This window comes from Trichoderma asperellum, chromosome 1 (assembly GCF_020647865.1).
Source record: "Trichoderma asperellum chromosome 1, complete sequence".
Classification (NCBI taxonomy): Eukaryota; Fungi; Ascomycota; class Sordariomycetes; order Hypocreales; family Hypocreaceae; genus Trichoderma; species Trichoderma asperellum.
The window spans coordinates 1,983,866-1,998,129 of NC_089415.1; the positions used below are offsets into that span (position 1 = coordinate 1,983,866).

The following is a 14,264-nucleotide window of genomic DNA, read 5'->3' on the forward strand; positions in this document are numbered from 1 at the left end:
ATGCATCTGGCACCCGCCGGAAGCTGAAACTGACTGGAGCTGAAGATTGGCTGAACTACCGTACACGGGACTCTTTGTATCGTAGTTTGACAGCCTTTTCAGCTCGTCTGGGATCCAGCAAGATGCAGCAAGGATCAAAGGAAATTATCCTACTGACCTGGCTGCGGTAAACAGAGGGAGCTTCAGGTGATGGAGTTCTTTTTTCGACTTCCTCCTTTAAGCGAAGAGGTAATTGCTCCGTGCTTTTGGCATATCTGCATTTTGTACTATCAAAGCTCGGGTGACCGCTCTTATCATATGTCATTCGTGTTAGTTTGTCAATTCGGAGCACTGTACGGAAATTATACACGCTTGTCCCAGAGTAGCAAGCATTATATTGGCCAAGAACGGCAAAGGAGAGATTTGGCTTAAGGGATGTAGTAGCCGAATTAGGGCAGGGAAAGACGACCAAAGCAGTATAGAGTGGTAACCAGCGGCAGAAGCTGTGTACAAGTAGTACCAGCCCTACTGGATCTACTTCGTGTGGACGAGCACTAGCAGGATATTAGCGAATTTCGTGGTTCTGCTCCCCCAGTGTTGCACAGCACTACCCGAAGTCCGAAGTGCTGGGTATGGATATCTTGCGCGGGTATCTACGTTGTATAAGTTGAATTGCTCGCAAGCAGACAGGCCTGCCGTGTGCAAACGGGACCGCCAAACATCGCTTGGAGATTTTCGTCCGCTAACAAACAGGGGGGAAGTGCCTTTTCCCGTGGTCTGGTCAATTCGACAGCAGGGGTTTGGTGGCGGGGGCAGTGTTGAAGGAGGCTTCCGTCCACCAACTGCGAGAGGCTAGCTGGGCCATGGGGAATATTCCGGTGGCAAGGCTAGGAGGAGCATGGCACGGGATGAACTGGTCGATAAAGGCCAGGCACGAGCACTGATTAAGCGATGGCTCTGGACAGAATGGGGACGAGCAGATAGGACGGCGTCTGCGTTTGGGATAGCGGTTCGTGGATAGCGTGGAATCTGGCACCTCTGTTAGCCAGGGGTAGACGATGGGGGGGGACCGATTCCATCTGCAGCACCAGCACATGAACTCTCGGACAATATTACAGACCTGCCAAGCGCCGCCATCTGCGTTATAGCGGCTTGTCGTTTGCCGGTCCAAGCTGGGATGAGAGCACAAAGCACAAGTATGGAGCATGTGCTGTACTAAGCATCACAGAGTAGGGCACATGCATATATGCAAGGGTGGGTGTAAGCAAAGTAAAGTAGAGCAAAGCAAAGCAGAGAGGTCCAGAGTAGAGATCGTGTCTGTGCGGGCTCGGCGATCTTTGCCGGTCTGGGCGTGTCTCACGAACGGATGACGGAGATAAAAATAAATGAAACGGTGGGCTGCCAAAAAAGAATCGAAAAGAATCGAGAGCCGGAAAAAAAAAAAAAAAAAAAAAAAAAAGAAAAGAGAGAAGAAAAAAAAAAAGGTCGGCAGGAGTGTCACAGGGAAGTCACGCAAATGGCGCGGTAGCGAGACATTGATTGAGTTTAGCGCAGGAAAAAGCGCCGGCCAACCTGAAGCAGGAGCAGTGAGAGAAAAAGAAGATGGTATGTAGGCAAGTGCGTGCAAGATGTCTAATATTAGCTGGCCGCAGTGTGTTTACTGGCCATGATTCTGCCAGCTGCTCGTGTTTCATTGTTTGCCTTAGTAGGTGCTACTTGTGTTTTACCAGCCTTTTGCTTATTTTTATTTTTAAAAATTTTCTTTTGCTCAAACCCTTTGTGACGGTGGCGTAATGCTACTGCTAGTACTACTGCAGCAGTGCTAGTATTAGGTAAATAATCAAACACCGCCTGCATCGTTCATTTTATTCTAAATCTTCCTTTCCCGCGCATCAGGCGCTGCTGCAGGTGCAAGTGCGCCCATCCAGGGGTCCAGGCTGCTTTAACCCGGCTGGGCATTAGGCTCGCGGGTTAGACTTGTCTGCAAGCTTAGGCGCTGTGTGCGGTGGCCCCAGATGCGGCCGGCCCTGCAGGTGAGGCTTGAGGGCTCGTGCATGAATATTGGCTATTTTAGGGGAGATTGGAGCATGGCGGTTCGCTAGAGCGAGCCTTGGCTTGATTGGCTCTCGGGCACGTAAACGGCAATGCTCACGCGAATGCTAATGCGGCAAAGAGACGCAGCGAATGAAGACAATCTTGCATTGACGACCTATCGATTTCGTGCCCTTCTCTTAGTCCCTGCTTGTAGATACCTCTAGTACCTTGACTGTCTGTCTGTCTATGTATTTACTTACAATCCACTACTACTAATTTTCTTTCCCTTGCAAATCCTCCCACAATCTCTGGCGTCCTTGGCATTTTGCATCCTCATGTAATAGCCGTGGATGTGAGCCCATAGGTGGACTGATTGCGCTGCGTGTGAGTGGGAAGCCGCACGTCCACTAATGCTAGCACTACGACTGCTCAGGTGCTTCAATGCTCAGCCAGTACCGCTCTGCGTGCGTCCAGCAACCTGTAACGTCCGCTACCAGCCCATCCACCCGTACCTGAAAAGGCTCCTGCGAGGGGCTGCTTCAGCGACCACTAAGAGCGCCGCGTGCCTGCCAAGAACGCTGTAGCGCAGCCCCTGGGGCCATGGAGCCGTTTCGGCAGCGAGCCATCCATGCGCCCCTGGAACGTCTTGGCACGGATTCTGGAGCGAGACTCGCCCCCGTGTAGCTGCCCAGTACCCAATCCGAGTGCGCCGCGCCGCGCTGGTACCTGCGCTGTACCCGCCGCCGAGGTCCCGCCTGTCACGGGCGCCACCACCACCACCACCGCCACCAAAGTCCCGCCCAGAACCTCCATCCAGCGCAGGAACAGCACTCTGTGCCTGAAGGCCGCTTCTCGCACGCGCTGACTCGAGATTGCCTCAACCTGCTTCCCGGCGCTTCACGATGGGGCGCGACAGGGATCTGGTCTCTTGCCTCGACCTTTCCCGGGCTGCAGGGGGGCGAGGCTTTGCGCCTGCTTGGTCAAGCGCCCAAGCATGAAAGCGTCTCCGGCAGAGGGCTCTGCTGCAGTATATCGATGGGTATATAGATATGCCCTCGGCCCGTCCTTTGCGGCTTGCTCGATTTTGAAGCTTCATCAGTCCTTGTGTCGTTATTTTCCTTTCTTTTCTTCGTCCCTTTTTCCTAATCTCACCAGTCTCTCATTTTGGGTCAAAGTCATTCGTTATCTTTGCATCCCTCAAACCACTGCTACACGCAACTACAACTACTCAACAAGAGCATTTCATATCGATATTCATATTCTTCATCCATCGTTTTTCGGTTTCTAGACGCTTGATCGCGATCTCCTGTCGTTTACTACTTCACCATGAAGACTGCTGCCTATGCTCTCCTGGCTGCGGCCGGCGTGGAGCAAGTTGCTGCCACTGTAAGATACTCGACGTCCTTCTTCTGTCTCATGTATACCTACACCTACGTATACCTATGCAGATGGCTGACTGTTATATCTCATCATCTAGTTCCACCTTGGAAGCTCCTGGACTCAGGCCGCGGCCTATAGCTGCCCCGGAAACACCAACAACCAGTGCAACCCCGACATGCAGGGTGGCTGGAACTTTGGCAACTTCCCCATCGGCCAACTCGGACAGTTTGGTGGATTCGACTTCAGCGGCTGGTCCTGCGAGAACGACTTCAGCAAGCGTGACAACCTCCTGAGTGCTCGCTCCTTTGGCTCTACCGGCCGCTCCATCGTCGGCTCCTGCACTGCCGAGAAGGAGACCTCTCCGTGCATCACCGCTGGCGAGGGCACTGGACACTTCTCTGTCGACACCTTCTCCATCTCCCCCGAGTTTGACTGTCGTCTCGAGTTCCACTACGGCATGCCCGATGGCTCTACCTGCAAGCACTCTGCTCAGTGCTCGTCCCAGGGAACCACGGTCAAGAACACCCAGTGCGGTGGTGCCAAGTCCGTGACCATTGTCTACCCCAACAGCGGCAAGTCGTCTTGCAAGACCAAGGTCCACCACATCGGCTGGGACTGCGGCAACAATGCTCCTCCGCCATCCCACTCGCAGCCTGCCTACACGCAGCCCGCCTACACTCCTCCCTCCCACCACTCCAAGCCCCCTCACTCTCAGCCCGCCTACACTCCCCCCTCTGGAGGATCTCACCACCACTCGCACTCCAAGCCCGGCTACTCTCTGCCTCCCTATGGCGAGACAACGACTGCTCCCGCCGGTGCCGAGACGACTACTGCTCCTGCTGGAACCACCACTGCCCCTGCTGGCGCTGAGACTACCACTGCTCCTGCTGAGACTGCTCCCGCCACAACCACTCCCTATGGCAACACTCCTCCCACTGGAACCACCGACGTTGTTGTGAGCACCTCCATCATCCCCGGCGGAACTACTACTGCTCCCGCTGGCGCCGAGACCACCACTGCTCCTGCTAGCGTCGAGACTGAGACCGAGACTGATTGCACCGAGACTGAGACCGAGACTGCTCCCGCTGGAACCACCACTGCTGCTGTCGAGACTACTCCTGCTGGAACCACCACTGCCGCTGTCGAGACTACTCCTGCTGGAACCACTGCTCCCGCCACCCAGTCTGTCTACACCACCGTCTTCCAGAGCACCTCTACCGTCTTCACTACCAGCGTCCACACCATCACCAGCTGTGCTCCCGAGATTACCAACTGCCCGGCCAGAACCGACAAGCCCGTCGTCACCACCGTGACTGTTGCTGTCAGCACCACCATCTGCCCCGTCACCGCTACCATCACCGCTGGTGCTCCTCCTCAGCAGACCTCCGGAGCCGCCGCCGCTACTCAGCCTGCCTCTGGCACTGGCTCTGGCTCCCCCCCTGCCGACTCTGGCCTTCCTTGCCCCGATGTCCTGCCCAAGTGCATCAACACCTGGCTGCCTCTTGTCCCCAACTGCAAGAACAACGCCGATGCTTCTTGCTACTGCCCCAGCAAGGACCTCGTCACCAAGGTCTTCGACTGCATCTACGCCAACGGCCAGAACGATGACGATGTCGCTGCCGCCATTGTCTTCTTCCAGGGTGTCTGCGCTGGCTACGCCAGTTCCAACCCTGCTGTTGCTACCGGCGCTGAGACCATCACCTCCATCATCACCGTGACTGGCACTCCCTACGCTGTCCCCACCGACTACACGACTATTACCGTTGCCACCACTGTCACCGAGCCTTGTGTCTCTGCCGGCAGCACCATCACCGGCAGCAGCACCACTGTCTACGTCTCAACTGCCATCACCGTCCCCCAGGTCAGCATCACTGCCGCTCCTCAGCCCAGCTATGTTCCTCCTGCGCAGTCTGCCCCCGCAGTCACTGCTCCTGTCGAGAGTGCTCCCGCCGCCAGTGCCCCTGCTGCCCCCGTTGAGAGTGCCCCTGGCGCTGCCCCAACTCTGGTTACTCCTCCTGTTGCGGCCCCCCCTGCCGCCACCGGCACCGGCACTGGCATTCCCATCCCTCCCGTTAGCACTGGCATCCCCATTGTCAACGGAGCTGGCCGCCTCGGCGCCGGTATGGGCCTGGGCTTCGCCATCATGGCCGCTGTTGCTGCTTTGTAAAACAGTGTACAGGTAGAGGATGCTCTCCCGGTTTTAAAATAAATAATTTTTTTTTTTTCCCTTTGGAATCGTTTTTGGGACTATGTTGCTTTTTCAATTTCCAGTGCCTCTGGGAGGGCGCGTGCAGTATGTATTAATTCACTTGAAGTGGTAGAATGGAGGGGAATGTATGTGTATACGGAACAGGACTTTTCGATTATAGCGGTTAAAAAAAGACCCTCATACGGCAGGGCAAGTATCATTCTTACGATCCTTACGAACACAATACGGGCAGGACAGCTGGGGGGTACTTTGGTCACGCGCAACGCAATGAAAAAGGGCAATGCATGGAGAAACATTTGGTACACCTGGCTGGACTGGCTGTTTGTGGCAACTTAATATTAATATCGATATGAGATTCATTCGCCGTTTGGCTGCTGCCAAGGCTATGAACATTTTGGAAACATTGACTCGTCTCTTTTTTCCCTCTGCTTCATGTGTTTTTTGTGCTGTGTCTTTGTAGTAGAGCTTGAATATTTGTTTGTTGAAAAATATATCTTATTGTGTGCTTCGTCTAGTTATGTTCTTTCTACTTCACTCAATCATGTGTTCATAAATAAATCGTTGAGGTTTCGCAAATAGTTGAAAAGGTCCATGATATTTATTAGGTGTCGACTTAAAACGATACTGTGGGCGATAAAACTGAATAAAAAGAAAACATTAAAGCTAGATAAGAAAGTGCTCCTATCTTTTGCAGAACTCCCTGAAGATTTACCAGCATTTGATCTAAAATCATTGTTACAAGCAAAGCGTCGCGGAATAAAGATAAGCGCCCAGCCGCGTTCACCGCGTTTATTCTCTGTCGCATTTATATATCTTCTCTCCTTTTGAATCTTTTTTTTTCTTACTCTTTACTACTTTATAAATATTTTCTCTCCCCTTTTTTCTTCTTTTTTTTTTTTAAATTATAGTTATTTAAGCTTTTAACTATTATAATTTATCTTCTTCTAGGACGTCACTAAACTACCATAGTTTATCAAAACCTAAGTGCATATTCTTTCCTTTACCTCATTTGCTAACAAACAATGTATGCATTTAAATGGCATCCAATATTGATGTCAACGAGTGCGACAACCATGAGAATCAGATGATGGCGTATGAAGATTTTACTTCTGGTGAAAGCCCATGCTCGGATGAAGATATGACTTCCGGTGAAGAGTCGCCAATGGATGAAGATTTTGCTTCTAATGAAAGTTCTACCACAGACGAATTGAATCGCCTCTTTTTCCCCTCTGGCTTCATGTGTTGTTTGTGCTGTGTCTTTGTAGTAGAGCTTGAATATTTGTTTGTTGAAAAATAAATCTTATTGTGTGCTTCGTCTAGTATAGTTCGGACATGAGTAGCATCCCCTTTATAATGTTTTCTTTTTGTGTATTTTGTTGATGGGTATCCAAAATCTGTAAATCGCGAGTTACATGCCATCTATCTTTGCGTTCTGCCCAGAACTGAGGGCACAGATATCCGAAACTAATTCAATCAACCAGTACACTAATCCAATCAGTATAGGCAGCACGTAACATAGAATGGACAGCTGTAGCTCCTAAGTCACTAAAAATCTTTTTTTGCCAACTCTTCCAATCATAGTTTCGCTCCATTGGCCTGCCTTGCCTTCTTCTCCTTGTCTCGCAGCAGGCGCCGTAGAATCTTGCCGCTGGGGCTCTTGGGAATGGCGTCAATGAACTCGATGCCGCCAGCGAGCCACTTGTGCTTGGCCTTGTGCTCCTTGACGTGCTTTTGGACGGCGGCCTCAATGTCCTTGTCGGATTTGCCACTGCATTCGGTGTCGGATTTGACGACGTAGGCTTTGGGCACCTCGCCGGCGTAAGTGTCATGGACGGGGATGACGGCGCAGTCGGAGACATAGGGATGGCTGAGGAGGTGGGCTTCTAGTTCTGCTGGAGCAACTTGATGGCCCTGTATTATGTTAGTAATGCCTAGGTAGTGAAGAGTTTGGTTAATTTGCTTTGTTCGACGCACCTTGGTCTTGATCAGCTCCTTGATGCGATCGACGACAATAATGTGCTCGTGGCCCTGTGCCGACTTTCGTATGATGACTTCGTCCCCTGTTCGCAGCCAGCGGCCATCTTCGTGATGGAGAAATGTCTCGGCATTGGCCTTTTCATTGTTCAAGTATCCCAGGACGACGGCCGGCGATTGAACCAACAGCTCTCCCGGAGTGTCGTAAGTGGTGACTTCTTTGCCCTCGAGATCGATGAGCTTGGCCCGCTTCCCTGGTAGCAGAGAGCCAGATGAACCTGAAAGCACGTCCAGCTCGCTTGTCGTGCAGACGGTGGGCGAACATTCCGTCATGCCATAGCCTTGGCCAATACGCCATTTCGGGAACATCTTGAGCAACGAGTCGACAACTTCGGGACCTAGCGGAGCTGCGCCGCAGTAGACGAAGCGCACGCTGCTGAGATTGTACTTGGCGACCTTGTCAGGGTTACTGATGACGTGGATGAGCATCGGCGGGACGACGAACAGCTGCTCAATGCCAAAGCGCTGGGTGGCGCCGAGTAGATCGTCAAAGTTGTACTTTGGCAGCACAATGGCTTGATCGCCGCGGAACTGGCCGAGGGTACAGACGAGAACAAGCGCGTATATGTGTGAAAACGGCAACACTCCAAGGTAATTCTGCGTCTCGACGCTGATTTGTTTGCGGGGGATGCTCTCAAAGTGGAAGACCTGGAGGACGTTGGCAATTACGTTGGCGTGGGAAATCATGACGGCTTTCTTGACAGCGGCCTTTTGTTAGCTTCAAATACGACGTTCCAAACAACCAGCAAGTACTCTTAAGCTTGCGAGCTTTCTGTTACATGGGTAGGGATCAACAAAACAACTCCCACTTACCGGCATGCCAGAAGTGCCGCTGGAATAGCAAAGATAGGCTGTCTGTCTTGCGCCCTGCCCCTTGATCCAATGAAGAGGCTTCAGCGGCGGCAGCTTGCTGCCTTCAGCAACCAAATCGTCAATGGTCACATATGGCGCGGGATTGTCGAAGCCCGAAACGGGCACTATGAAGATGCGGTCTCGGGGGATTCCCACGGCGTCGGCGGCCTTGAGCGCATTGTCAAGCAGGGGGGTGCAGGTGAATACGGCCTTGGCTCCCGATGTACGGAGCTGGTGCTCGAGCTCTTGCGCAGAGTAGGCGGCGCTGGCTGGCGTGACGATGCCGGACAGGCGGTGGATGGCGTGGGTAAAGGGAAGATAGTCGATCTGGAAAAGGAAGAGAACCATATGTCTCGTTAGACTCGCAGCTTGAAGACCAACACTTTGGCTTGGTTTCGGAGATGTGGGCTCGGCTTTTAGCGTACCGCGTTGACTGAGTATATCGCGACAACTCTCTCCCACTCGGTTTCCTCGTGAAGGTTGAAGCCCAATCGCTTGCCAATCGCGCGCGCCAGCAGGTCTGTCCGCTCAGCTACCTGGACGGCGGTGTAGGTCTTGCCCGTGAGGCCACATGTGTACGGGTTTCTGGACTTGGCCAGCGGGAGGAGCCTGCCGTGCTTCTCATCACGTAGGAACTCTTCAATGGTGATGGAATCCGGAATATCTGTCCCCCACGAGTGAGCTTGTTTCCGGGTGGAGTTGAGTTCAGAGACAGCAGTTTCTGCTCTGGCGCGTGTGCAAAAAAAGAGACAAACCTGGCAATTGGGGGACATATGATGGCGGTGTGAAGACCATGGCGATTAATGTGTCCTTTTTCTTCTATCTAGAGCTGTTTATGCAGAAACGTGAAGGGAAAAACAGAAGAGGGGCATGAACAGAAATTAGCCGGGGAGACTGGAGGGGAAACAAGAAGGACAGAAAGAAGACAGAAAGAGGCGAGAATATATGAGAACTGAGAACTGGGAATGGCTCACTCCTTGCACAAGTCGAGACGAAAAAGAGACATCGCTGACGGGCTGGGGCAAAGCCGTCAGCTTTGGTTTAACCTCGTTGATCCGAGGTCAATTATATCGACGGCATCTCCACTCGGGAGTCGACATCGGCTATTGCGGGTACTCCCCTGACGCCGCCACAACGTGCTGTAACTGCAGCACCCGCGCCAACGGAGCCTTCTGGGCAGGAATTAATTAGCGCCCGGATTTTTCTTTTCCCCCTCGACCGCTGTGACGGTATCACGAATCCATTGCACATTACTACTCCTGCAAGCACCCAATCGAAAATATGCCTTTCATAAACAAGTGCATATACTGGTTTGGCATTTCTTGTGTTTCTTTCTCCTCCTTCTCCTCTTCTTCTTGCTCTTCTTCTTCTTGCCATAAAACCGCCTCTCCGCCAGTTCTGATCAGCAACAAGAGAACCCGAGCGTCTCTTCCAGGCGGCTGGCGCGATTCAGTTTTCGGTTGCTTCTCCGCAACGGCAGAGCCACGCTACTCCAACAGTTCAGGCCCTACGGTGCGGAGAATCAATGCTAGTGATGGACTAGCGTTTAGCAACTGGACTCTCGACTACGTGCTCTCCAGACTATTACCCCAGATTACTCCGCCAAGTGCAGGCTGGGCCTGTCCACTACTGCGTTGCCGACCTGGCAAGCCGTCGCAGGCGTTTCTCCAGTCCGAGCCTCCGAAACGAGCTGCATCACTCGGACGCTCGGATTCTCGACGACAATCACTGACGACCTCAACTAGGCGATTTAACCGAGGGTAGAAAGAAGCGTCAACGGATGGTGAGTGTTCCGCAACTTTTCCTACAGGTGCTCTTCGTTCCGACGAAATAGGTCTCCGCTGACACGGAGCCGTTCCGATAAGACAACAGTCTTTTCCGGCCTTTCTGACAGCTTTTCTGTGGGACTGTCCCCCCCGAGTCTGGACTTTATCTTCATGGCCCCGCTTCAATCTTCATTCGACGGTTTCCAACATGACAGTGACACATCATGCCTCTACAACGCGGTAGTATTGAGGAAAATGCTGGTGGTTGGGCTCGCATTGTCTGCGTGAAACAATTCATATGGTTAAGCAGCTGGTAACAGGCGAAAGTGGCAGTGCTGCTGCTACCAGTAGTTACCACTTCCAAGTAAGCCCAGATAAGTTCCCTTTTTTCGTTGGCCTATGGAGCACAGGCATACAGTATGTAGGTATGCAAGTCATCTATACAGACACTAACCAAAAATTAACGGCCGCACAGCCCGTCCGTATATACAACTATATGCAAAGCAGAGGGGATATAAATAAGCAGCAACAGGGGAGGGGTGGGGGCAAAACAAAAGACTCCGCGAACGGCTCTCTATGCAATATTGACAACCAAAGCCAAAGTTCCCAGCACAACAAATACCCATGTCAAAGCCTGCGGCCGCACACCACCATCTTCATCGCCTCCACCACTGCCGGAGCCACCCCCGGTGCTGGTGGCACTAGGTTCGGCCGTGGCCTCGGCCTGCCCAATGGTTTGGGTTGTGACGACTCCGGTTTTGCATCCAATGTCGAATACTGGACACGAGGTCACAGTAAATACAGTCGTGATCGTTCCGGTTGGACTACTGTGGGTGGTCGCTATTGTGGCCTGGAACAACAAAAAGATGTGATTAGTTATTTGCTATCTGACTGAAAAGCAGGAGAGAGGGGGAAATGGCTTTTGCGACCGGTCACTGCTGCTACTCACCGTAGGACCGCCTGTGCCTGTAAAAGTGGCGGCGTTGGCGTTACAGTTGCCTTCAACGTTGGGCACAGCGTTGGCTCCTTTGCCGACTACAACAATATCACTGCTTCCACAGTCGGCTGCCTGGGCAATGTGGACTTGTTTATTGTCCCAGTCAAAAACAAAGTATCCGGCCCTCAACACGGTGTCTCCCAAAATCTGCTGGTCAGTAGTAAGGACAAGGCCGACATAGCACAGCGAGTTGTCATCGTCAGTTGAGTCATCGCCTGAGCTTTCACCCGAGGAAAGGATAAAGTCGCTGAAGTCGACGCGGACCGTCTTGTTGCCAAACCCGAAATCAACACTGCCACCGGCATTACGAGTCGAGCACGGCACATAGAAATAACCTTCGCCATCGTCTTGAGCACCCAATGCGTCAAGTATGGGTAAAGCAACAGCCGAGTGCATACGGGTGAGCGACGTTCCGGAGTCTAGCATCACATTTGTGTCGGAAGCCCCGAGCTTGAAGCTCTGCGACTGATCAATGGTAACGCCCAGTGTAGTGAGATTGACGGCTAGGCGGGTCTCGCCCTGGATACCAGGCACAATGGGTCGTGCCTCTAAAGATCCAATGTACTTGCTGCGATCTAGGCCGCCGTAGATGATGGCCCCCGTCTGAGAGCTCGCGTGTCGCAGATCGAGGGAAAAGACACGGCTTGCAATGACTCCCTGGTCAGCCATCGTGTTGAGCAACAGGCTATACGGCTCGTCGCCAGGAAATCCTCCTTGAACATCTGGGGCCAGGCCCATGATGCCCTGCGCCTGGCCCTGACTGGATGTGACAACGCCAAAGGTTTGATTCTTGACCTGGCTTTTGCCAAAGCTTATGACGTCGGCGTAATAGGTGATATCGACGGAGGTCTGGGTGGAAGAGTCTGACGGATCGCCGTAATTGATTTCCTCGCTCCCAAACGGGCCAACAGGCGGCGTTTTCGATTTCCTGGGGTTGTATTGACCCAGAGTCCGACACTGCTGCTCTTGCTGCATGGATGGTGCGTTTGAACAGTCTGGGTTGACCCAGAGCTCGCTGGATCCAGTATCGACGAGAACGGTTACGTTCTGAGGAGGAGTTCCCAGGCCAACTGATATTTAGAAATTCACGTCAGTATTCTGGGCCGTTTAGAGAGGCGCAGGGAGGACAGCAAGCATAAGTGAGAAGAAAGGTCGGATCTAAGACAGGGTTGATGATGTTCAAGCAAGCAGAAACTGCCCCCTTCCAGAGCCGCAGTGACAACAGCTTCCCAGCTAATGCCCAAAATCACATATTCTATTTTCTCTTTCTTTTTCGCAACAGAACTTACTTTCAATGGCATAAAAGAAATCCATATTCTCCAGCACCGCATCAATAGCGCTTCTCTTGCCAACCTTGTGTGGCCGCTGGATGGTTCCCACGGGAATCGACAAATAGCCATCGCCAGATTCTGCCCGTGGGAACATTGCATCGGCAGCTTCGGCATACTGGGCTGCGACCAGCAGCGCAAGAGCTGAGCGCGTCGTCGTCGACCTCATGATGCAACGCGAGCTTTGCTGTCGTCTCCCGCCCTCTCTCTGGCTCTCTTCTGAAATATATTGGCTTCGATGGACAGCGGGAACAGGAGGGGGGAGGAAAAGAAAGAGGCAGAAAGAAGAGGAAAAGCAGAGGCTGAAATCCCGGCAAAGAAGGCAAGCCGATCAATCAACAGTGATTGACAAAGATCTTGGCGCGATCTCACTGCTAGTGGGGGAGAAGTGACCAGGGTGGACGACAAGGACAAGAGAGGCTCGGACTGCTTCTTTGTATAAGTTTCCGCCTCATCCTCGTTTGCCTTCTCCTAGCCATTATCGGCGAAAGCCATCTTGTCATGGTTTGCTCCATACCAAGGGAAAAATACAGAAAAAGCCCTGGCAGCTTCCCGGAGGAGCTGATGGCCAAGCTGAGATGGAGCCACGCGGCGCAGCTTGCGGCTTCAGCGCTAGACTCGGATGGCCACTAGTTCTGCTCATTATTGCTCCGGTGCGCTTGGCCGCCTCATGGATCAGCCAGTTGCTAGTGCCAGGCGGATCAAGCGGCTGTGGCCACTCTCCTATTCATTCGGCACAAGCACATACCCAAGGGAGGGATCCCACCTTATTCTTGGGTTCTCTAGCAATGCTTTCAAGTACCAAAGGCTCTTTACGCTTATGAACGGAGCAGAGAAACAGAGCTGGAGCTGGTAATACTATTATGGGGCCTCCAAACTTAGCATCTGATGCCTGGTTTGGCGGGGTTTTCGGATCTTTGGGATGGGGTGGCGCTGTCCACTCTGCTTGCTTCTGGGGAGCCTCTCGCGTCATCTTGACATGCTGCCAACTCCCTCTTCGCACAGAGTGGCAGGCGGCGGTGATTAGTCCTTAAGCCTTTCCCCTGAAGTTTGCAGATGATTGGCGCGAGCTATGAGCAGCCATACTAAGACGGCAATTTTCTTTATGCATGGAGCTGGCGCGGATTATGGCAACCTTTGACAGCTGCTGCCAGAAAGAGCTATCAAAGCTGTAGCCGAACTGCAAGGTTGCCCGCAATATGAGCTCCACAGGTGTTCCACTTGGCCGCTGTCCGCTTGTTTACCGGTTGAGGATCAACTGATGCGAAAGATGGACGCCAATTGTCAATCTGAGACCGTTCGGCTGGCGCCGTTTCAGCTGGCTATTTTCCCATCTTATAATAACCACACTGCTGTTGCTATTGCCAAGATTTACTCTCCATCAAATGGATATATGAGCGCCCACGAGTCAGAATAAGTTGCTCTCCATTCGTCACATTTCAATGAATCGCAACCCGGTGGCGACGGCCTGGCCGCTTTGCACTTGCGCGCACGGATCCAGGAAATGCTTAAGCGGTGGATTAAGTATTTGTTTGCGAAAGATGCGGATTACTTTTTCCAGGCAGATTGCTCCTTTTTGCAACAACATAACAAAATAATTCAATTCGTATGAACCAAGGAGCGCCCGCGACGCGCAAGCCGAATCCGACAATTGATGAATAATCATGATGACGCACATGGCACGA

General features: G+C 52.5%; 5 protein-coding genes across 5 annotated transcripts; 1 reads left to right on the forward strand and 4 right to left on the reverse strand.

Annotated features, from left to right (window-relative positions):
* Positions 1-760: 760 nt before the first annotated feature.
* TrAFT101_000607 (uncharacterized protein) lies at positions 761-1,647 on the reverse strand (the record flags this gene model as incomplete). Its single annotated transcript, XM_066126092.1, has 2 exons — positions 761-1,008; positions 1,641-1,647. 2 exons carry the CDS (start codon positions 1,645-1,647, stop codon positions 761-763), a joined length of 255 nt encoding a protein of 84 aa, XP_065982190.1.
* Positions 1,648-3,109: 1,462 nt separating this feature from the next.
* On the forward strand, positions 3,110-6,265 carry TrAFT101_000608 (uncharacterized protein). The gene is made up of 2 exons (XM_024905914.2): positions 3,110-3,399; positions 3,491-6,265. Exons 1-2 carry the CDS (start codon positions 3,340-3,342, stop codon positions 5,558-5,560), a joined length of 2,130 nt encoding a protein of 709 aa, XP_024764827.1. The 5' UTR covers positions 3,110-3,339; the 3' UTR covers positions 5,561-6,265.
* Positions 6,266-6,682: 417 nt separating this feature from the next.
* On the reverse strand, positions 6,683-7,021 carry TrAFT101_000609 (uncharacterized protein; the record flags this gene model as incomplete). Its single annotated transcript, XM_066126093.1, has 1 exon — positions 6,683-7,021. The coding sequence occupies one exon, from the start codon at positions 7,019-7,021 to the stop codon at positions 6,683-6,685; it is 339 nt and encodes a 112-aa protein (XP_065982191.1).
* Positions 7,022-7,177: 156 nt separating this feature from the next.
* TrAFT101_000610 (uncharacterized protein) lies at positions 7,178-9,283 on the reverse strand (the record flags this gene model as incomplete). Its single annotated transcript, XM_024899064.1, has 5 exons — positions 7,178-7,513; positions 7,577-8,332; positions 8,450-8,815; positions 8,914-9,152; positions 9,244-9,283. 5 exons carry the CDS (start codon positions 9,281-9,283, stop codon positions 7,178-7,180), a joined length of 1,737 nt encoding a protein of 578 aa, XP_024764828.1.
* A 1,340-nt stretch (positions 9,284-10,623) lies between these two features.
* Positions 10,624-13,405, reverse strand: TrAFT101_000611 (uncharacterized protein). Its single transcript, XM_066126094.1, has 3 exons — positions 12,541-13,405; positions 11,204-12,321; positions 10,624-11,104 (listed from the first exon to the last, which is right to left on the reverse strand). The coding sequence occupies exons 1-3, from the start codon at positions 12,746-12,748 to the stop codon at positions 10,829-10,831; spliced, it is 1,602 nt and encodes a 533-aa protein (XP_065982192.1). The 5' UTR covers positions 12,749-13,405; the 3' UTR covers positions 10,624-10,828.
* Positions 13,406-14,264: the final 859 nt, after the last annotated feature.

Coding starts and splice junctions, on each gene's coding strand:
- TrAFT101_000611 (XM_066126094.1), bottom strand. CDS start 12,748: ATGAGGTCGACGACGACGCGCTCAGCTCTTGCGCTGCTGGTCGCAGCC. Junction 12,322..12,540: donor TTTCTTTTATGCCATTGAAA/GTAAGTTCTGTT, acceptor TCTAAATATCAG/TTGGCCTGGGAACTCCTCCT. Junction 11,105..11,203: donor CAGGCACAGGCGGTCCTACG/GTGAGTAGCAGC, acceptor TTGTTGTTCCAG/GCCACAATAGCGACCACCCA.
- TrAFT101_000608 (XM_024905914.2), top strand. CDS start 3,340: ATGAAGACTGCTGCCTATGCTCTCCTGGCTGCGGCCGGCGTGGAGCAA. Junction 3,400..3,490: donor TGGAGCAAGTTGCTGCCACT/GTAAGATACTCG, acceptor CTCATCATCTAG/TTCCACCTTGGAAGCTCCTG.